At 39.7% G+C, this 22,951-nt stretch overlaps 3 protein-coding genes across 3 annotated transcripts; 2 read left to right on the top strand and 1 right to left on the bottom strand.

The window, feature by feature from the left end:
• The first annotated feature begins 1,473 nt into the window (after positions 1-1,473).
• LOC101306481 (F-box/kelch-repeat protein At3g06240-like) lies at positions 1,474-2,613 on the top strand. Its single transcript, XM_004309060.1, has one exon. The coding sequence runs from the start codon at positions 1,474-1,476 to the stop codon at positions 2,611-2,613; it is 1,140 nt and encodes a 379-aa protein (XP_004309108.1).
• A 4,535-nt stretch (positions 2,614-7,148) lies between these two features.
• Positions 7,149-17,800, top strand: LOC101306190. The gene is made up of 13 exons (XM_004309059.1): positions 7,149-7,232; positions 7,339-7,387; positions 7,871-8,044; positions 8,481-8,682; positions 8,841-9,046; positions 9,310-10,303; positions 10,837-11,549; positions 11,592-11,816; positions 12,188-12,276; positions 12,560-12,919; positions 13,032-14,271; positions 14,440-14,705; positions 14,801-17,800. The coding sequence occupies exons 1-13, from the start codon at positions 7,149-7,151 to the stop codon at positions 17,390-17,392; spliced, it is 7,194 nt and encodes a 2,397-aa protein (XP_004309107.1). The 3' UTR covers positions 17,393-17,800.
• A 2,064-nt stretch (positions 17,801-19,864) lies between these two features.
• LOC101298838 (major facilitator superfamily domain-containing protein 5-like) lies at positions 19,865-22,946 on the bottom strand. The gene is made up of 8 exons (XM_004307896.1): positions 22,722-22,946; positions 22,060-22,204; positions 21,805-21,973; positions 21,161-21,431; positions 20,695-20,960; positions 20,390-20,605; positions 20,182-20,284; positions 19,865-20,063 (listed from the first exon to the last, which is right to left on the bottom strand). The coding sequence occupies exons 1-8, from the start codon at positions 22,870-22,872 to the stop codon at positions 20,002-20,004; spliced, it is 1,383 nt and encodes a 460-aa protein (XP_004307944.1). The 5' UTR covers positions 22,873-22,946; the 3' UTR covers positions 19,865-20,001.
• Between the last annotated feature and the right edge of the window lie 5 nt (positions 22,947-22,951).

The following is a 22,951-nucleotide window of genomic DNA, read 5'->3' as shown; positions in this document are numbered from 1 at the left end:
TAATTCTCCGGTAAGAACCTTTTCCTCATCTCTTTCTTCATTTTCTCCCAAGAAGTAATCTTCGGTTTTCCCAACCGCTCTCGTCGAACTTTTAGCTGTTCCCACCAGGCTGATGCAAATTTCGTTAGTTTGACAGCCACCGCCTTGACTTTCTTGTTCTCTGGCACCTCTTTGAAATCAAAGATACGCTCAACAGAATTGAGCCAATCAATAAACTCATCTGATCGATTCCTACCTTCAAACTCAGGAATCTCAACCTTCATGTCAAAATATCGGTTACCTTGTCCCTCTCCACGCGGCTCCCTCAACAGAGCGCGACCATGAAAAGGGTTCACGTCCTCCTCTTCATCAGAGCCCTCACCACCCCGGCCTCGGGTCTCGAAGCGAGCAACATGATCATTGAGTTGCTGCATCAATCCTCTAATTTCTTCCATGTCATTGTTGCGGTTGTTACAACGCCCCACCGCGAAACCAACACGCCTATTATGAGCCATTGGCTCTGATACCAGCTGATGCAGATCAGCGATCCACAACAACTCAAAGCTCTGAACTCAAACACACAAGACAACAAGAGAAGAAGATAATGATGCTCTGGCGGCTGCCAATATTTATAATATATGAATGATCCAAAGACCCCTTACAAGAGCCAATACATCTCTTTAAATAGAGAACAAAACCTAGTCTTTAAAAGGAAGTAAGCAACAACGTTAAAACTACCACCACTTAATAGGTAAATAATCAAAGCATATTATAATAAGGAATCATCTCTTGGACCAAACATAGTCCTTAAGATATTCTGGCGCATGTACATTCCTCTTGGCTCTTGGTTCATCTCCAAGCATAGCTCCTGCATCATCCACAAAGCTAATGAAATGAATCTGGAAACTGAGTTATGAACTAAAAAAATCACAGCAGCGCGCGGCCACTCTTGGTGGTAAATGGAGTCATGAAATGCATGCACACAGCCACACATCATGAGCTAGTTCTCTTTTTTCACTCTGTCGATACATGATCGAGCAGTCGAGTTAGTGGCTACTTGCCTCTGCAACCTTATTTCTAAGTGTGGGCTAATTCGATCGGATGATAAGTAAGTTCAATCAATACTGCCAAGAACGCCGATTAGTTGTCGGAAAATTCACCATCACACATTGTCAGAATCCACTTCGCCATTGTTGGCTTACAAAATCTGATTACTGATTCAACTATGTGCGATGTAGTGATCTCATGACCATCTTTTCAAGTCTAGGGGTTTAGAGTTTAGGTGGTAGCTACTCTTTAAGATGATTATTATTGGGAATTTCTTTTTTTCTTTTTTTTTAAAAATTATTCTGAAGTTATGGATGTTTAGGTCCAAACGGCAAATGCCCAAAATGCTTAAGGTGAACTTACCACAGAGTTATGCAGGTTCATGTTCGGCTCGTCTTCATAAACCCTAAAAAGCAACTTTAAGAGCAGTATTGTAACTCGGGCGCCATGGCGGCTGTTGCGTTCTTACCCGAAGAGATCATACTACAAATCGTGACTAGGCTACCGGTCAAATCGGTGGGGCGATGCAGATGTGTATCTACACGGTGGCGCTCTCTCTTCTCCGATCCCCATTTTGCGAAATCGCACTTCCAGTTAGCCCCCAAGCATCGAGCCCTAATATTTCAACACCTCATGAAACTCGAAACCCTAGGTCTTGATTTGAGTGATACAACCTTGATTGAGAAGGAATCTCTGGTTCTCCGAAATCTGAATTCCCCTTTCCCTTTCCATCACAAGAACGTCGAGTTTTTAGGCTCCTGCAATGGGCTGGTGGCTGTACGTGTCATTTGTCCATCCAATCAAGAAGAAGAATGCTTTCTTATATGGAACCCATCCACCGGGTTCTTCAAGAAATTTCCCTGCCGCCGGGGTTTTAGTAATCATGAGTACAAATCGGGGTTTGGGTATGTGTCCAAAACCGACGAATACATACTTGTGAAGAATGATGCGATCCTGTCGTCCAAGACTGAAACATGGAAGCCCATGGAAATATTGCCTCCCGGCGCCGACATCTGGATGTCACCTGGTGTGTTTTTCCGTGACGCACTGCATTGGCTAGCGCGTTGTCGGCGTAGTCGGCGTTGTCGGCGTAGTCGGCGTAGTCGACCACAACGGGTATGTCATATGTATGCTTTCGATTTAGAAAAGGAGGAGTTTTCGATAATGCAGCTGCCTAGTGCTCTTCAAACACTAGACATCAGAACGTGGAACCATGGTGTTACTCGTGAAGGGTGCTTGTATGTAATGGTCCACAAAAATGTGTACAGGGATGGTGAATTGGACTATTATATGGTTGAATATTGGGTCATGAGAGACTATGGCAACAATGATTCTTGGACTAGATCATTCGGCGTAAAGATTCCCAGTCAGCCTGCACGAAAGCATTGGTATCTGTCGCTTGAATCAATTTCGGTTTCAGAGACTAGTGCATTAGTGAGGAATAGATGTCCACTAGAACCAGAAAATTCTAAACTCCTGTCTACCAGTCATTATCGTAATGAAGAAGAGAACTCCGACATCTATGTGATTGAGACTCATGCACCGCATGTGGTTGGATATGAAGAGAGTCTATGTCGTCTTGATTAGTATCATAATTAAACAAGTTGGTGGTCTGGTGAATTATAATTCCAGTAAAGAACTAATCTTGGTCTTTATAGTTTATTTTAGTATATGTATTAAGATTCTAATTGTGTTTTATAATCAAAAGTAAAGAACTTGTGCTTGTGAGTTTGATCATTGTAAACACGAATAATCTGCGACAAATTACAGAACAACACGTGTACAAAGAATAATATAATTTTATTGATATGAATGCGGGTTACAAATCTTTGTGAATTCCTCTGATTCTATCTCCGAATATGGATTTGACTCAAGGGTGACAAGCACTTGTTCTTGAGACGTAAGGGGTCACGAGAGTTGATCACGCGACGAGTATTTGGGATTTGAGTTTGGTGAAGAACTGGCTATTTGGTAGCTTGATAGTTCTTCGGGGGATTTCGAGACTTCTGAGTTCTCGGGAGTGATTTTTCTCTCTATTGTCCGAAGTCCTCCTCTTGATATGAGAAGGGGTATTTATAGTGTCGACACCATTTCATTTATGGTAGGTTTTGAAGACACCGCCTTAATTGTCATTCCTTAACGGTAATAACCAAATCAATCAATTTTAAATTGATTAATTCAATTATTATTGTTAACATAAATAAATCAATCAATCTTAATTGATTAATTTAATTATAACCGATAAGGTATAACTAATTTGATTAAATGTCTACTTTCCATTCCGATGACCAATTTAATTTGATTGACGTTCGATCAACGGTTGACATTTAACATTTGCTTTCAGACGAGATTCGATGATTTAGTTGTTGACTGACCATTTGCGTGTCGCCATGTGGCATCTCCGAAGACTTTTTAACTTTGCCAACTCACGAGCCACGTATGCAATTTGTCAGGCCCACTTGTTGTTTGACAATTCAACGATTATTATTTATCGTTAAATTTTATATGTCTACAATCATAAACAAGGACAATCCTCTCTCTCTAACTCATTAAAGAAATCAGTGAAGTTTTTATGGTTTCTCTCCTCCGCTGAGTTGAAATGTCGGTCATTTTCTGACTAGGTGATTATGACTGTTCATGCATATTAGTTAATTAGCTACTTTTGAGATCCGATCAAGAAATTATTCTTCGATCAAGTAGTTCTTGCAGAGTCAAAACCAATCACTAGCTCGATCATGTATCGTCAGAGTCAAGAGAACTGGTCCATGATGCATCCATGCATTTCATGGCTCCGAAATAAAATGATATGATGTGATCTCATTGATGCATTCTATATCGATCTCATAGTCAATAGTATATGCATACATAATCTCGATCAGATGGTTTCATATATTGTCGTGAACTAGCATATTTTTGATCAACACACCGTCATACTGGATCAAATTAATAGATCAATTAATGGGGCATGGAATATAAACTTTTTCTAGTTTAAACTACACAAAATAATCTTTTGTAGTAATTGACAAAAAGATTCATGGTTAGTCATTAATGGGAAAAAGACCATTTGCACAAAATAGAAAAAGTCAAACCCCATTTCAATGATAATCTTTTTTATTAGCCCATTTGAATACAAGGTACTTATTTTAAGCCCAAATACACAAATTTTTATTAAAATATAATAAAATGATATTTTAAAAGACTTTTTTACCCTTAACCTTTATTTAAAGAGAAAAAAAGAAAAAGAAGAAGAGAAGACTTTCCTGGAAGTACACCGGACACCAGCGCCGGTCACCGGATTCCGGTCACCGAACACCGGTTGCCTGATTCTCATCACCGGACACTGGCCGCCGGATTCCGGTCACCGGTCGCCGGAAAATTGATGGTGATCGGAAAATCGCCGAGTCTCACTGAATTTTTTTGAAAAAAATGTCACAAGAACCCATCGGATCTTGCCGGAAGCATACCGGCAAAAAATGAAGTTTACTACCCCTAGTAAACTTTTACTGGGGGTAGTAAACTTGCAAAACAGTAGCTCAAATGCCATAATTCACATTGAAAAAGAGGAAGAACAATTTAGATTCGAAAAACTAAAGTTTACTAGGGGTAGTAAACTTTTACTGGGGGTAGTAAACTTACAAAACAGTAGCTCCAATGCCATAATTCACATTGAAAAGGAGAAAAATCAACTTAGATGCGAAAAAATGAAGTTTACTACCCCTAGTAAACTTTTATTGGGGGTAGTAAAAGTTTACTAGGGGTAGTAAACTTGCAAAACAGTAGCTCCAATGCCATAATTCACATTGAAAAGGAGAAAAATCAACGTAGATGCGAAAAAATGAAGTTTACTACCAAAACCAGCTTTCACTCTCTGAACCAAAACCAGCCATGGATACTCATACCACCACCCACACCCAGACCCCTGATTCCACTACTGAACCAGCAGCAGGTCCAGCATGGTCAGCTCTCCTCGGAGAAAACAACTGGGCCGGCCTCCTGGACCCGCTGGACGTCCACCTCCGAACCCTGATCCTCCGCTGCGGCGACTTCTGCCAGGGCACCTACGACGCCAACTCCAAGTACGCCGGGTCCAGCCGCTACGGCCACGCCAACTTCTTCGACAAAGTCATGCTCCAAGACGCCGCCAACTACGAGATCGCCTCCTTCCTCTACGCCACCGCACAAGTCAGCGTCCCGGAGGCCTTCCTCCTCCGCTCCATGTCCCGCGAGTCGTGGGACCGCGAGTCTAACTGGATCGGCTACATCGCCGTCACCACTGACCAGTACAGCAAGTCCATCGGCCGCCACGAAATCTAAGTCGCCTGGCGCAGCACCACCCGCAACTACGAGTGGGTCAATGTGCTGGGCGCCGAGCTCGTATCGGCCGAGCAACTGCTCAGGCCGGAGAACAACAACACAGTAAACAAGACCAACTCTTCCACGAACGAGCTGCTTCCGACGTCCATGTCCGATCGCCACCGAGGTTGACGAACGCCGCATGTGGGGTGAGTCCGGTCCTCAGATCCGATCTGGATTCCGAGAGAGAGAGAGAGAGAGAGAGAGAGAGAGAGAGAGAGAGAGAGAGAGAGAGAGAGAGAGAGAGAGAGAGAGAGAGAGAGAGAGAGAGAGAGAGAGAGAGAGAGAGAGAGTACGTAACGTACGTAACGAGTTAGTACGTAGTTACGACGTAGTAGTAGTACGTAGTTACGAGTTAANAGTAGTAAGTTCCTAACGGTAAGTTACTTAACGGTAACGTTTAACGAACTTTACGTAACGGTTTAACTAACGGTAGTAACCGTTTACGAACTTAGTTACCTTAAGGTATTACCGGAATTTACCGGTTAACTACGGTAAAGGGTTTTAACCACGGTTAAACGGTTTTAACCGAACGTTTAACGGAAACTTTGGGTTTAAACCCGTTTTAACGGAAAACCCCGTTTCGGGTTTAAACGTTAAAACCGGGTTCCGTTTAAACTTTAAACCGGGAACCGTTTTTAACTAACGGGGTTTTAGTTAAACGGAAAACGGTTTTCCCCTAAACGGTTTTACGGAAAAAGTTTTCCGAAACCGTTTTTACGTAACGGTTAACGTAACTACGGGTTAACGACGTTTACGAAACGTTTGGTACGAAACCTTTTACGGTAAAACCCCCCCGTTTGGTAAAACGTTTTTACGACGTTACGTTACGGTAACTACGTTTAACGAACGGTTAACGTACGGGTTACGACGTTAACGACGTTACGTTACGTACGTACGTAACGTACGTACGTACGTACGTAGTAGTACGTACGTACGTACGTACGTACGTACGTACGTCGTACGTACGTCGTACGTCGTACGTACGTTACGTACGTACGTTACGTACGTTACGTTACTTACGTTACTTTACTTATTAACTTATTAATTATTAATTAATTAATTAATTAAATTAATTAATTAAATTAACTAACTAACTAACTAACTAACACAACAACAACAACAACAACAACAACAACTAACTAACTAACTAACTAACTAACTAACTAACTAACTAACTAACTAACTACTACTACTCTCTCTCTCTCTNTNTNTNNNTCTTCTTCTTCTTCTTCTTGTGATAATTAAACTATTGGCCAACTCCGGCACCACCGGCGGCAACAACTCCACCGGCTACGACAACTTCTCCAAATCCTCCACCGCCTCCTCCGTCGCCTCCCTCAAGTCCCTCAAGTTCTCCCTCCCCGAAAACCCCATGATCTACGACACCTCCGAGATCTCCTCCTCCACCAACAACTTCCTCAGCCACCGCCTCTCCTCCTCCTCCACTTCCTCAGCTACGTCTACCTCGTCTACGAGTTCGTCGACGGCGCCAACCTCGTCTACCTCGTCTACGGTTTAATGGTGGATTATACATTAATACTGTTACTATTTTGTTAAATTTCGTTCGGTTAGTTTGATTTTGTAGATGCTTTGAGTAATTGTGGAATGCGAAAACTAGAGAAATTAGTTTAATGTGTTTGAGGTTTAATTTCTGGTTAGATTATCTAAAGAGGGCAATGCTCGTGGTTTTCGCAGGGAGACTTGAGTGTGTAGGAAGATAGTGTTAAGATTTCGGAGGGTGGAAAAGGATACCGGAAGTTTTGGATATGGATGAAACGGTAGACAGAGTGTTTTTCGAGACGAAAAGGCACATTACTAGACCGTGTACTCCCAATTATCCTCCTCAACAGGTAGTCAATTCTATGATTTTTTTTCGTGAATTTCAAGCTTATAAATCTTGTGTTGCTTGCTTGCTTGATTTTTGATCTTTTTTCTTTATATGTGTTTGGAGTTCAGGCAAATGATGGTGGTAAAGGGAACTTTCGATCACTGCTTTCCTTACAAGGTGCATTGCATTGCACACCCCTTTTATTTTTATTATTATTATTTGTATTTCCTTGATTAATATGGTATATGACACTCTGTTCATGTTGGCTATCGAGTCGGCAACTTTTATTTTGATTGTTCTATTGGATCTTTTAGTTAGTTAGACGGAAACTTAAGCTGTGGTACTTCAACGGTTGATGTGATATATGTTTACTTCTACTTTTTTTCTTTTTCTCCTCTCTGATCCGTTCCTTTTATACTCTGCAGTATATTTATTTTAGTAGGAAGACAATCTGTATAGGAAGAAATTCGTAGATTAGACTTGCTGTACTATTAATGTTCTCTAACACAAAGTAATGTTTCTTGTTAATAAACATTATCACCATGTCAGACTCAACATTGCTTTGCTTTTCTTTTTGTTTATGCTCATGCTCATGTGATTGGTTTGTCACTTGGGCTGTCCAACACCTACTTATGAGCTTCTTTCCCTTGATCCATGAAGGTATCAGTCAACTCAGAGAAAAATGGAACGGATACAAGCAACCAAAAAAACCTAGAAGATTGACATCCTTATTAATCTCTCCAAGAGGTGAGTATGTAGCTGTGGTTGCTGGAAATCAGATAACAATTTTGAAGAAGGAGGATGACTACTCAGAGCCATGTGGAACTTTTACAAGTAAGATATACTTGCTAAGTTTATTGATTACATTCTGGAATCTTGAACTTCTGTCATGATGTTGTATCATGTTTAAAATGCTCCAAGGTGAAAAAGTTTAAATGTTATCAGTAGTTCGACGACATTCAGTTTATCAGTGTTCAACAATGTTGGTTTAGAATAGTCAACAGTATACATAATTTGAGTTAGAAATATGTTTAATTAAGAACTAGGCCTGGTAGTTTCAAAAAAGAAAAGAAAAAAGAACTAGGCCTGGTAGGACAAGTTTGCCAAGGGGAGTTAATGAGAATATAGATTCACCATGCATGCCTCTGTTTCAGGATGGCATACTTTTATGGTTGCAAATTATGTTTTTTGTTTGATACATTGTTTTTACCAGCATGACCAGTTACATATTTCATTAAATGTTGTTTATAATCCGTGTTCTACGCATCAGGTGGCAGCCCTGCTTCATTTACAACAGGAACCTGGTCAGAAAGTCATGATGTTCTTGGTGTCTCTGATGAGACGGATACATTATATTTTATCAAAGCCAATGGTTCAGAGATAGTAAGAATCAACAGGAGGCAATTAAAAGTATCTCTACCAGTGATAAGCTTGATTGTGCACGATGATTCTGATGTACAGAAATCTTGTTTGTGAGTATCACTGTTTCTGCCAACTCTGCATGAATTACAGATAAAACATGTTATGAATAGCAGTTTCTCGTTAATTTGATCCAGATTTTGTTGTTTGAGGTTTTTCTTTTACCAATGTTGTCACAGTTTTTCACTTGTGGCTATTGAAATGTTTCCAGGTGTAGCTTCATTATTGTTACGTCTGATGGTTCCCTCCAGCATATTGAGATTAGTCAGGATCCAAGTTCCTCTATCTATTCTGCACAGACATCACATAATGGACTAACTGTAAAGGGACAGTCCACTCATATTGTTTTGTGTGTTGACTACCATCCAGAGCTTTCATTGCTTGCTGGTGTCACGATAAAATCAGGTGGGAACCATGGTATTCTACTTGTATTTTACATCATAGGTTTTCCCCAAGGGATATGTGGGGAGATATTAATTTACACAGACCATCAGGTTCATGCTATAATTTTTCACATGCTTTTATGCAAAGTTTTTGTTTAGATCAAAGTAAACTAAAATCCCTACCAATGAGTGTAAACTTGTATTTATAAGACCGAGACAGTTCGTTTACCTTCTTTACTGATGAGCTGGATTATTTATATTAAATTAACATTGATGTATCTTGTGTTCTTCTTCCAGGGTCTTGTTATATTTCTGTTTGGCGTAGAAGTGGGACGATTGATCTGGAGCAGTTGTTTAGTGTTCAGTTTGATGGTTTTTATTCCCAACCAATAGGTTCTGGAAATCAGTTAGCATATCCAAAGGTTCTAATCTCACCACAAGCCAAATTTTTGGCTACTTTAGATCTGACAGGAAGGTTGCACGTATATAAGATGGATAAAGAAAGCTTCTCACTTTCAAGTTTTACATGCAGACAGAGATTTAAGTCACAAGTGACCAGTAATTTGTCAACTGCAGAACAGAAAGAGTTAATTGATATTGTGGACTTTACATGGTGGTCAGACCACATCCTTACTTTTGCAAAGCGGAGTGGCCTTGTGACCATGCTTGACCTTCTTAGTGGGTTAGAAATACAGGAAGATGGTTCTATATATTCTAAGCCTGTTTTAGAAAGAATAAAGTTGTTTCAAGGGAATCTGTTTCTTTTGGAGACTCTGTCTTCTGACGAGAGGTCTAATTCAGGTGAAACTAAAGATTCACATACGATGGAGCAAATAACTATGGACAGCCTTGACCAAATTGACATTTCCAGGTTGAACTGGAGCCTTGTATCATTTTCTGAGAGATCCGCTGTTGAAATGTATAATATTCTACTTAGAGATAAAAAGAATCAAGCTGCCTTGAAATTTGCTGATCATCATGGGCTGGACAAAGATGAAGTTATGAAATCACAATGGTTACACTCCAACCAAGGTGCAAATGACATACGTACATTGTTGTCAAAGGTGAAGGACAAACATTTTGTACTCTCTGAATGTGTTGAAAAGGTTGGACCAACTGAAGATTCTGTGAGGGCTATGCTTGTACATGGGCTGCACATAACTAACCAGTATGGGTTTTCTGAACCAGAAAATGATGAAGGTAGCCAAATTTGGGATTTCCGAATGGCTAGACTTAAGTTATTGCAATATAGTGACAGGTTGGAGACGTATCTCGGGATAAATATGGGCAGGTACACTCTTCAGAAGCTTACTTGCACGGATTAGCTATGCACTTTGATTCAGCATGTTTAGTTTTGCATATTTATATGTTTTTATTGAGCTTGCTTAGGTATCTGTGCACATAAGTTTTCTTTTTGCTTTTTTTTTTTTATTATATATATTTTTTCACTTTTAGACCAAAAAACCTTTATATCTGTAACTTAAAAGATGATTGGTTGGTATATGATTAGTTTTACATACTGAAAGTGTTCAATTTGGATGACATCTTACTATATAGAAATTAATCATTTACCTAAATCCTGAAATTGCACACTCAATTGCATAAGTTTGGTGGAGTGTACACATACACAAATTTTCACCGTTCATTCTTTGTTTGTAGCTGTTTCTTTTCGTATTTATATTTCCTCTCTTTTATAAGTTGACGGTCATATGTGTTTTTTAGTTTGCCTGGGAACATAATCTGTCGCACCTTGTTTCGTTGTGAAGTTTTGTTTTCTGCTGGTTGCCCCCTTAATCAACAGTCGAATGACTTAGTTTCGTGTAGGTTTTCTGTGCAGGAATACAGCAAATTTCGAGCCATGCCTATAAATGAAGCTGCCGTAACACTTGCTGAAAGTGGGAAGATCGGAGCATTAAATCTTCTGTTCAAGCGTCATCCTTATTCCTTGGCTCCTTATGTATTGGAGATTTTAGGTTCTATCCCCGAAACAATTCCTGTGCAAACATATGGGCAACTTCTTCCTGGGAGGTCCCCGCCTACAAATATAGCTATGAGGGATAAGGATTGGGTTGAATGTGAGAAGATGATAAGTTTTATAAACAAGACACCCAAGGATCATGAGATTAGTATCCAAATCCAGACTGAACCTATAGTCAAGCAGTGCCGAGGGTCGGTTTGGCCATCCATTAAGGAAATAGCAATGTGGTACAAGAAGAGAGCTAGGGATATTGATACTTTTAGTGGGCAGCTAGAAAATTGTATGTCTTTGCTTGAGTTCGCTCATCACAAAGGTGTTCATGAGTTGCAGCAGTTCCATGATGATGTCTCTTACCTGCACCGACTGATTTATTCTGATGACAGTGGTGGTGAAGTAAATTCCAGTTTGACTCTTGTCATGTGGGAAGAATTATCTGATTATGATAAATTTAAAATGATGCTTAAAGGAGTAAAAGAAGAGAATCTGGTGGCAAGATTACATGATATGGCAGTTCCATTGATGCAAGATAGGTTTCATTATTCAACCTCTGTTTCTGATGGTTGGTTGACAGATGACCATCATGCTGCAGATGGTAATAAAGACGAGTCATTTCTGGTTCGCTGGCTGAAGGAAGCTGCCTATGAGAACAAATTGGATATATGCTTGTTGGTAATAGAGGAAGGGTGTAAAGATTTCCAAAGTAACAGCCTATTCAAGGATGAGGTTGAAGCTATAGATTGTGCCCTGCAGTGCATCTATCTGTGCACATCTACGGATAAGTGGAGTACTATGGCAGCTATATTGTCAAAACTTCCTCAAATGCAAGGTACTATGCTTCTTTAGGAGTTTGATTTCTGTTAATGGTCAATGAGCAGTGAGAATTTATCAGAGTTGTGCCTATATTTAAGGGGTTTATAGATCTCCTCTAGTGACTTGGGTGCTAAATTGGAAAAAGTCACAGAAATTATCTGACTATGTTCATTGGTGACACTGTTTTCCTTTGATAATTTTGCATATATGTTTCTATCTAAGATGAAAGAATATAAATATACTAACATTGTCAGGTAGAGTAATATGATACAGAAGATGTTTGTTTACACTAACATGTTCAATTTTTCTCTTTTTGCAAGAACTATAGTTTGCTGTTTACTTATTCCATATGCATGTGTATGGTAATGTATCGTTTCTATTGAACAGGTAGTGAAAGTTTTATTGAGAGTCTGGAGAGAAGATTGAAGCTGGCGGAAGGCCATATTGATGTCGGTAGACTCCTGGCATTTTACCAGGTCTGTAGTCTTTCTGTGTTCGAGGCTTTTCCAATTTTACACTTATACTCCACTCTCCCAACTAAAGGAATAGATGGACAGACACGAGCAGGCACTAGAATATGCTTGCTTGATAGAGTATGAGTGAATCACATGATATTATTAACGAGGCAATCCTGAAATCTCAGTTTTTGTTTTTATGGCATGAACTATGTCCATGGTTAATAGTTCTGAGAATATAATTGAGACTGGAATTCTGTAATTGAAGTTTTGGCATTTAATGAATGACTTGTATTTTTTTCAGGTGCCAAAGTTGCTGAACTTTTTCTTAGAGTCTCATGCAGATGGAAAAGGTGTAAAGCAAATTCTTCGCCTTATAATCTCAAAATTTATACGTCGGCAGCCTGGTCGATCAGATACTGATTGGGCAACCATGTGGCGGGATATGCAATGCATAAGGGAAAAAGCATTTCCTTTTCTGGACTTGGAGTATATGTTAATGGAATTTTGCAGAGGACTGCTTAAAGCTGGGAAATTTTCTCTTGCTAGGAACTATTTAAAGGGTACAAGTTCAGTTGCTTTGGCATCAGAGAAGGCTGAGAACCTTGTCATTCAAGCCGCAAGGGAGTATTTTTTCTCAGCTTCAAGCCTTTCTTGTCCTGAAGTAAGTGTGATTGTTATATTTTTTTGGTGGTATATGATATGTCCAAGCATGAAATGATACAGTCGGGTCTGATACATTTGTGTGTTTTTTGATTGTTGCAACTCCTTTTCAGATCTGGAAGGCTAAGGAATGCCTCAATTTATTTCCAAGCAGTGGAAACGTTAAAGTAGAGTCTGATATTATTGATGCACTTACAGTTAGACTTCCCAGTCTAGGAGTGACTCTGTTACCCGTGCAATTCAGGCAAATAAAAGATCCAATGGAGATTATCAAAATGGCAATCACAAGTGAAACAGGTGCATATTTACATGTTGATGAACTCATTGAGATTGCCAAACTTCTTGGATTGAGCTCTCCAGACAATATATCTTCTGTTCAGGAAGCTATTGCCAGAGAGGCTGCGGTTGCTGGTGATCTACAATTGGCTCTCGATCTCTGTCTTGTTTTGGCTAAGAAAGGTCATGGTCACATTTGGGATTTATCTGCTGCTATAGCAAGGGGTCCTGCACTTGAAAACATGGATATAAATTCTCGAAAGCAGCTGCTGGGTTTTGCTATAAGTAATTGTGACGAGGAATCTGTTAGTGAGTTGCTCCACGCTTGGAAAGATCTTGATTTGCAAGGTCAGTGTGAAACATTAATGATGTTGAGCGAGACAAAATGTCCAGATTACTCAATACATGGCTCCTCGATCATTACAGATTCAGTACACAATGTACAAGATATAATCAAGCTAAAAGGTTGCTTGGACATGGTTGAGGGAGCTAGTTCTGATGACCAGGAAGTTCATATTAGTAACATTAAGAATTCACTTTCTGCTGTTACTAAAAACTTGCCTGTTGATAATGGTACCGATTTGGAATCAATTTTGAGAGAAAATGGAAAATTTTTGTCTTTTGCTGCTATACAGTTTCCTTGGTTGCTTGGACTAAGTAGGAAAACAGAACACTGTAAGAAGCGAAATAGTAATGCACTTCCTGGAAAGCAGTTTGTCAGTGTTAGAACACAGGCTTTAGTAACCATTCTCTCCTGGTTGGCAAGGCATGGTTTAGCTCCTACAGACGATGTGGTTGCCTCTCTGGCAAAATCTATTATTGAACCACCTGTTACTGAAGAGGAATATACAGCCAGCTGCTCCTTTCTCTTGAATCTGGTGGATCCTTTTAATGGGGTTGAAGTGATAGAGGAGCAGCTTAGAACAAGGAAGGATTACCAAGAAATTTCTAGCATCATGAATGTGGGGATGACATATAGCTTATTGTTTAGTTCTGCAATCGAGTGTGAAAGTCCTATGCAAAGGAGGGAGCTACTATTGAGGAAGTTTAAAGAGAAGCACACACAACCTAGTGCTGGTAGTTTTCTGTACTATATGCAGTTTTTCTTCTTCTTCATGATATTAAACTCATTTAAAGTTTGCTATGTCATCATTATTTTTCCTTTTAAGAGTAATTGAAGAAGCTAGAGCGCTGTACTATTGATTTTCTGTTAATCCATATTTTCTTGATATTTATTTCTGGCAGATGAATTTGACAAATTTGACAAGGTAAAGTCTACCTTTTGGAGAGAATGGAAGCTGAAATTAGAAGACCAAAAGCGTGTTACAGATCACTGTAGAGCATTAGAGAAAATAATTCCTGGAGTTGACACAGCGCGCTTTTTGTCTCGAGACTCTAATTACATTGGGAGTGTTGTTCTTCCCCTTATTGATTCCGTTAAATTAGAGAAAAAACACATTTTAAAGGACATTCTGAAATTAGCTGATGGCTATGGCTTGAATCGTGCAGAGGTAAGCAGCTTCTCTTGGCATATCTTGTAAAGGCCTGAATATTGAAGCATGGATCACACATTTTCCTTATTAGTGTTTTAACTGTTTATTTGCAGGTCCTTTTACGGTATCTAAGTTCTGTCCTTGTCTCTGAGGTATGGACAAATGATGATATCACAGCCGAAATATCAGAATTTAAAGGAGAAATAGTTCACCAAGCTGTTGAAACCATCAAAGCGATTTCCTCTGCTGTGTATCCTGCAGTCGATGGATGCAACAAGTTGCGCCTTGGTTACATGTTTGGTCTTCTTTCTGACTGCTACTTGCAACTGGAAGAAACTAGTAGAGAGTTACCAATATTACACCCTGATCAAGCGCATCTCTCTGGTTTTGGATTATCTCGTTTTTACAGGTTGGTGGAGCAAGAATGCGTAAGAGTTGCTTTTATTGTGGACCTGAACTTTAAAAAAATTGCTGGATTGGGGGGTTTGAACTTTAAGTGCTTAAGCTCTGAAGTCTACATGCATGTCAATGATAGTAGCTTGGAAGCTTTGTCAAAGATGATTCAGACTCTTACCAGCATATATTCCGATCCATTGCCAGAGGGTCTCATAACATGGCAGGATGTCTACAAACATTACATATGGAGTTTGCTGACAGCTTTAGAGACTAAAGCTGGAACAGCTTCAATCATCAAAAGCACTGAAACCCTTCAAGGTTTTGTGTGTCAACTTGAGCAGAGCTATGAATATTGCAGAAGGCATATCAGACTCTTGGCACATGTAGACTCTTTGAACATTATGAAGCGGTATTTCACAATAATCCTACCTCTTTTTGGTTCTTACGGGGGTCTACCAGATAACTCGGCATTGCAAGAGTGTCTTATAATTCTCTTGAACTTTTGGATAAGATTGATTGATGAAATGAAGGAAATTGCATCCCATGAGGATGCTGGAACAAATCTTAAGCTCAATTTAGATTGCTTATTGCAATGTCTAAAAGTTTGTATGAGGTTGGTAATGGAGGACAGTGTCTCCCCTAGTCAGGGGTGGGGTACACTCGTCAGCTTTGTCAAGCATGGTTTAATTGGTGATTCTGCTTCTGAACTTTATTTATTCTGTAGAGCGATGATTTTTTCTGGTTGTGGATTTGGACCTGTGGCTGAAGTATTTTCTGAAGCAGTAATTCGGGGTCCAACTGGTTTCACATTGGTGGGGGACAGAGAAATCCAGGAACTCCCTCATCTTTATTTGAATATCTTGGAACACATTTTACAGGATGTGGTGGTCAGTGAATCCCAGGAATACGAGAATCTATACCAGCTTTTATCCTCTTTGAGTAAATTAGAAGGAGATTTGGATGATTTGGATAGGGTCAGGAATATAATTTGGGAGAGAATGGCTGAGTTCTCTGATAACTTGCAGCTTCCCGGTTCCACTCGAGTTTATGCCTTAGAACTGATGCAATACCTGACAGGTAAAAACTCAAAGGGTTTCTCTGCTGCGATTCAATCTAATATTATACCATGGGAAGGATGGGATGAGATGCGCTTAACAAATAAAAAAAGTGAGACTACTGCCAATGAGGGTTTGGCAGATAATAGTGATAAATCTAACAGGTTTACAAGTACATTAGTTGCCCTCAAATCTTCTCAGCTTGTGGCAAACATCTCACCTACTATGGAAATTACCCCAGATGATATCCAGAATTTGGAGACAGCTGTTTCTTGCTTCCAAAAAATGTGTGATGTTGCTCAAAATTATTCACATGTTGAATCGTTGCTTGCTGTGTTGGGAGAATGGGAAGGATTTTTCTTGGTGAGGGAGGATAAGGAAGCCTCTGTACAAGTATCTGATGCTGGAAATGAATGGACTGGAGATAACTGGGATGAAGGATGGGAGAGTTTCCAAGAGAGTTCTATTTCCATTAACCCATTGCATGTGTGTTGGTTGGCAATCTTCAAGAAACTCGTAATGCTTTCCCATTTCAAAGATGTCCTTAGACTGATTGACCAGTCCTTACTGAAAGATAGTGGGATATTGCTTGATGAAGAAGGTGCAAGGAGTTTGAGCCAGATCTTTCTTGAAATAGATTGCTTCATGGCTTTAAAGTTGGTGCTATTACTGCCTTTTAAACCACTACAAGAACAGTGTTTGGCTGCTGTTGAGGACAAGTTGAAGCAAGCAGGCATCTCTGACACAATGGGTGGAGATCTTGAGTTATTGATGCTCGTGTTATTCTCTGGTGTTCTGTCCTCTATCATCTCCGATTCTTCATATGGTAATATGTTCTCTTATATCTGCTATTTGGTTGGGAATTTATCCCACAAGTGTCAAGCAGCTCAGTTACAAAATCAGAGGCGGAAAGGAAACAGTGCATTGGGAGAAAATGAGAGAGCCTTGTTGCTCTTTCGAACCGTACTATTCCCCTGTTTCATTTCAGAGCTTGTGAAGGGAGATCAGCAGCTTCTAGCTGGACTTGTTGTTACTAAATTCATGCACACAAACGCATCGCTTAGCCTTGTTAATATTGCTGAGGCAAGTCTCGGAAGATTTCTGGAGGTGCAGCTCAATGGTCTGCATGACAATTTCAATCTAGATGAGACACATTCACAGGATGCATTGCAGAATACTATATCCAGTTTGAGAGACAAAATGGAAAATCTGATCCAAGATGCATTGTCAACACTTTCAACTAACGTTAGATGAACAGGCATTTTTGTTTTCCGTTGCTGTAAATGGAATTCAGGAATTGTAATGAGAATTTGGTAGTTCACCGTATATGTTATATGCTTGTGAGGTGATTGTATCTGTAGCTGGTAATCTGTTGGGTCTAATGTTTTGTTGCAAATATTTGGCAGACTGGAATCTTCCTTTTCACCTTGTTACACAGTCATAGAAAAAGAATGCATCCAAAGAAAGAATTTTTACATTACGTCGTTTTTACCTTTGATGAGAAGAGTACGTTTTTTTTTCTTACAAGTATGTTGCTGATGAACATTAGACTATAGCATATATCCAAATTGTAGAGGTAACTAGACTAGTTTAATCTCTTGTACGTGGAGTCACCGCTAAGAAGATACAGACCGATCGAGTCATCGGGCGGTAACCAAAGAGGTCAGCTGCCAGAAACACCAAATCCACAGCCATCAGTTCATCACGATCGGTTCTCAACGATCGATTAACAATTTCATCACTAGTGCGTTTTATGGCTTTGGCTTTGATCGTCTATCTTTTCCTCAGACAAACTACATACAGATTCTAGTCTTGGTATATGTAGTGTCAGATTGTGTGCCATATCAAAACATATATGTTTTGCCGTTTGGGATGTTACAGAAAATACGGCAATTTCAAACACTCCACCAAGAGTCGATAAGAAATATAGATCATTGAACAAGGTAATACAATGCTACCAAAAAAAAAAAAATTACGGCAATTTCAAACACTCCAACAAGAGTCGATCAGAAAGATAAAAAAATAAATAAATAAAACTTTTTATTAAATAACTTACACACCCTTATATATGTCAGCGAGGTTTGAACCTATGACCTCAACGTTGTCAGTTAGGCTACCTAATCAACCAGGTCACGGCTCACCGACAGAGTCGATCAGAAAGATAGTTTCACTTAAGGTAATACAATGCATGCCACGACACATATTACATTAGATGGAGCCAACAACCATAGGTTTTTAGCAAAAGACTGTAACTAAGTTGCCAATATCCAGAAGACTTGAGTAGATCATAGGATTGATAATTCTATTCATATAGGGATAGAAGTAGAGTAGACGGTTAAAACACGACTCATACACAGTACATTACTTGTTCTCGGGCTCTGACTCATAGCCTTGGCAACTAACCCCCTCCTGTACTCCTTAGCATCTTCAGTATCCTTATCTGGGCAGTCATCAGACATGTGAACAACCCTCTTGCCACAGGTAGTGCAAGACATCCTATAAACAAAATCTTTTGATCCACTCCCAGGGAAGATAGAACCCCATGCATATCCCTCAGGTAAAGATTTTGGAAGGTTGTCGCTTCGAATGTCTCCCTTTATCATAGTACGATCTTCTTTCTCTTTCTCTTTCTCTTTGCACCCAGAAAAAAGAACAAGAAATAAAGCACTGTTGTATTGTATTGTATTGATTCCTCGTAGAAAACCTAATCAACTTGCAGAAAATCCGATGGTGAAATAAAATTACCAACATGAAAAGAAATAAAATCAAGAGCATACCTGCAACGGCCTTCCACTTCTTTACGGACCGTTGTTCTATCGTGAGTGATAGATCTTAGCGAGTCCAACCTATCTTGGCTAATTCAGCATCTGGAAACCAATCTCTCTCCGGGCTGTTCGGCTTCGACTTCTTGGATGGGGATGAGGGCTCCGACTCCGATAGTGAGGATGTGGAGTTCTGCCTCTTCAGTGGGTTCATTTCCCAAGGGGGTTAATATATATTTTTTTGGATGGGCAAGTCTCGGAAGATTTCTGGAGGTGCAGCTCAATGGTCTACATGACAATTTCCATCTGGATGAGACACATTCACAGGTTGCGTTGCAGAATACTATATCCCGTTTGAGAGGCAAGATGGAAACTCTGATCCGAGATGCATTGTCATCACTTTCAACTAACGTTAGATGAACATGCATTTTTGTTTTCCATTGCTCTAAATGGAATTGTAATGAGAATTTGGTAGTTTGCTGTATCTGTTGTATGGTTGTCAGGTGGTGATTGTATCTGCAGCTGGTGGTCTGTTGAGTCTAATGTTTTGTTGCAAATATAGGGATTGGCTCAATGGCTCAGTTCCACAAGCAGATTGTGGAATCTTCCTTTTCACCTTGTTATACACCAACATAGAAAAAGAACGCATCCAAAGAAGAATTTTTAACACTACATCGGCAAAATCGTTTTTACCTTTTATTTTATCTTTTATGAGAAGAGTGCTTGTTCTGTTGCTGAACACTAGGAAAGTAGGAAGCAAAGTCTGCTAAAAATCCGATGATAAATATGGCAACAAATGTGGCGAGCACATAATCTACACTGAAAGCACTGATCCAAGTTTTGATTGCATGTAGAAAGCAAACATAATAACATTAACAAAACTGAATCGACTAATCATAGGTACAGATTACACTTGAACTGAATATTGGAAAAATCATAGGTACAATTTGCACTTGAACTGAATAGAGGAAAAATATAGACTATAGATGCTGTAAAAGAATAATAATGGTATTACAAGAGCGGATTCCTTTGTCGAAAAATTTGCCAGTTACTAATTCACTAACTAAATGTCTGACATCCAAAAAACAACTCCAGAAGTTATCAAAGGTTTAATGGCTCTGACTCGGTGTCCCTATCCTTCATTCCTGCCCAGTCTTCGGTCTCTGTTAACAGCAAAAATAATTCAACTATAAACACCAACGAACAAGATTGTTGGATGACAGACCTAAAACAAAATGCAACCTAGAAAAGCAAAGATAATGGAGTGGAGACTAGACTTACTGGGTTTTTCTACAATTAACATGAGGCGCCTCTGCAAGAAACATGCGAGAAAGAGGAACATGGAGCACATCCCAAACATAACAGTCATGGGGAATGCATCAACCTTCAAAGACAAACAAACCACAGTTAATAGCATGCTATCCACATTGACGGGTTCAATGCAATTTAAAGGTACGGTAGTGTATTGTAAGTATAGCTATAAACATACATTGTACAGCACAATGCAGACAAATATATTAAGTGGAATACGGAAGAAGTTCATGATGGTGCTCCTGGCCTCCTCAGGTATGTATTGGGACCTCATCTTCATAATTGATGGCCAGAATAGTCCTACACAAGCCTCAAAGGCACAGAATCCAAGAAGTTGGATACAGCCTGCAAATGAGATGCTCCCTCCTTTCGTCCCGGAAGGTGCTACCAAGAACTGTTTCAAAACTAGCGAAGTTAGAGAACAGCAAAGGATTAAAAAATATTTAAGAAAGCAATCCCCTGAAATCGTATAACATGACATACACTGGTCACAATGGGAAGTAGGAGAGAGGTAGCTGAAATGGCAAAGACAATCTGCATATAGCTCTCTACTCTAGGTGATTGGCGAGCCATCAACCGAGATGCAAGAGAGCTTCCAAGCATTGAAGACAACATGAATGTTGAAAAGATAAAACCATGTGGAATGTCTTCATCATTTGGGCTCAAAGCAGGAGTCCAAAGGAACACAAACGTGTACATTGATCCTTCAAACAGAGACTGTATCGCACCCAGTAATGCAATCTTCTCATCTGAACCACAGAAAAGGTAAAACTAAATGAGGGGAAGGGCATAATTCAGAGACCAAAGGAAGACAAAACAACCAAAAGACTTAAGACTTTAAGATAAGAAAAAAATAATGCATACACAATCACCACAGCTTAGCATTGCACACACACACAGTTTATTATCTAAAAGTAGTACTGTATGTAGCATATAATAAATAATTTACCAGAAGCAATAGCCACAGCAGCACCGCGGAATTGGGTGAACAAGTCTTTGCTCTCTGAAGGATCTCCATAATTCTCTGTCCATGTAAATAAAATGACGAACATTCCTATTGTAAGGAAGCACGAAGCAGCGTCGAACGGTGCAACAGGACCAAGAGCCAAAGAATCAACAAGCGTATTTCCAAGCAACCCAGCCAAGATAGCAACGACACCATTACCAAGAAATATTGCCTTTGAGAATGTTACTGACAACCATTGTGGTTCGAAACCCCTCTGCACAGTAAAACAGATATATTAGTTGCATGATTATTGATAAGGGGAAACATTTCAAGAAAAAATTAATCATACTCAGTTTACACTTCACCACTTTAACAGTTTAAACTGCAACTTAAGGAAACACAGGCTATTCAAATAACTGGACAGCTCTTAAACAACAAAACCTGTAGAGCCATAATTATCGTGATGATGGCCTATTGAAATTAATTATCAAAATGAAATAAAGAGCAACGGGGTTTGAACCTGAAGCAAGTCTTTTGTTTATAAACTAACCTTCATATTAGCATTATCATCTAATGACAGAAAGACCATATTAATCACATGTTACAAGCAAATAGATATACGCATTTCAGCAACAACGAATCCCTACCTTGTTGTGTTCAGCAACAAGCCATGACTCAAACGCTGAAAAGAGAAGTGATGTGGCGATACCTCCCAGAATACGGCCCAACATCAAGACATTATAGTGAGGAGAATGTTTGGTGATGCAGCTCAGTATGTAAGTAATACAATAAGTGATGCACGCCCTCTTTCGACCCCTAAATTGAACACATTGTCAGTGAGAACACTACCAATGTCTAAAAAGTACGAAAACGCTAAAACAAAGTTCAGAGGGAAATCTCACTGTTTGTCTGCTAGAGATCCAACAATCGTCCCAAACAACATAGAAGAGCCAAAGCCAGCAATGAAAAGATGTCCAATATCACCCTTCCCAAATCCATACGTAGTATATAGGTAGTAAACGTAAGGACCCTGCAACCAGTCCCCAGCTGTCGCCACACAAAACAATAACTCGTCAGTAAGCTTACTTAAACCACAATTCTTCTAACATAAACAAAACCACTACTTAAGTGCTCTACAAGTAACAAGTTCCGTAAAAAGCTTTCGTGCCGAATGCAATCAATCTACAATGTCATATCTATTACGGCAACACGAAAACCATCAGTATCCAAGTTCAAAGGAATCCTACAACACACAGAGCTACCGACTCAAAATCTCGAATAGATAAAATCATTACCACCTGTTGCAATCCAGATCCAACCTCCCTATCACCGATTCGATTCAACCAAACCAAATCACTACCCAACTTTTAACAGCCTCAAACTACAATCCTAGCTCTAAAAACGAAAGCAATGCCAATTCAACTACACATATCACAAATCAAAAACTCAATCAGAACAATCACAAAGCAAAACGAAGCACGGATCTACTCTCAATTCAACCAACACCGTCAGATCAGATCCGAAATTCACAGAGAGAGAGAAATGATCGATCCAGAAGGCTCACCCATCATGAGAGAGTAAACGACGAGGTAATTGTTCTTGAAGGAATTGAAAGCCGCGGAGGTGTTGACTCGGTCCTTGTTGCTTTTGCTGAGCTCGGCGCCGGCGACGACCACCGCCAGTGCTCCGAACACCAGGTAGTAGAAGGCCTCCATTGCCGCTTCGTTCACTCACCGGAGATTACAGTGAGAGAGAGAGAGAGAGAGAGAGAGAGAGAGAGAGAGGTAGGTAGAA

The sequence above is a fragment of the Fragaria vesca genome, linkage group LG7 (genome assembly GCF_000184155.1).
Source record: "Fragaria vesca subsp. vesca linkage group LG7, FraVesHawaii_1.0, whole genome shotgun sequence".
In the NCBI taxonomy this organism is placed as follows: domain Eukaryota; kingdom Viridiplantae; phylum Streptophyta; class Magnoliopsida; order Rosales; family Rosaceae; genus Fragaria; species Fragaria vesca.
The sequence above is the reverse complement of the archived record's forward strand: the minus strand, read 5'-3'. Positions and strand labels throughout refer to the sequence as shown.

What these genes read in the sequence shown, in the direction of transcription:
- LOC101306481 (XM_004309060.1), top strand. Translation starts at nt 1,474, where the DNA reads ATGGCGGCTGTTGCGTTCTTACCCGAAGAGATCATACTACAAATCGTG.
- LOC101306190 (XM_004309059.1), top strand. Translation starts at nt 7,149, where the DNA reads ATGGATGAAACGGTAGACAGAGTGTTTTTCGAGACGAAAAGGCACATT. An exon ending in ATCACTGCTTTCCTTACAAG is followed by an intron (nt 7,388 to 7,870) that starts GTGCATTGCATT and finishes TGATCCATGAAG; the next exon opens with GTATCAGTCAACTCAGAGAA. An exon ending in ATGGCTTGAATCGTGCAGAG is followed by an intron (nt 14,706 to 14,800) that starts GTAAGCAGCTTC and finishes GTTTATTTGCAG; the next exon opens with GTCCTTTTACGGTATCTAAG.
- LOC101298838 (XM_004307896.1), bottom strand. Translation starts at nt 22,872, where the DNA reads ATGGAGGCCTTCTACTACCTGGTGTTCGGAGCACTGGCGGTGGTCGTC. An exon ending in CGTTTACTCTCTCATGATGG is followed by an intron (nt 22,205 to 22,721) that starts GTGAGCCTTCTG and finishes GTGTGGCGACAG; the next exon opens with CTGGGGACTGGTTGCAGGGT. An exon ending in TGCTGTGGCTATTGCTTCTG is followed by an intron (nt 20,961 to 21,160) that starts GTAAATTATTTA and finishes TCTGTGGTTCAG; the next exon opens with ATGAGAAGATTGCATTACTG.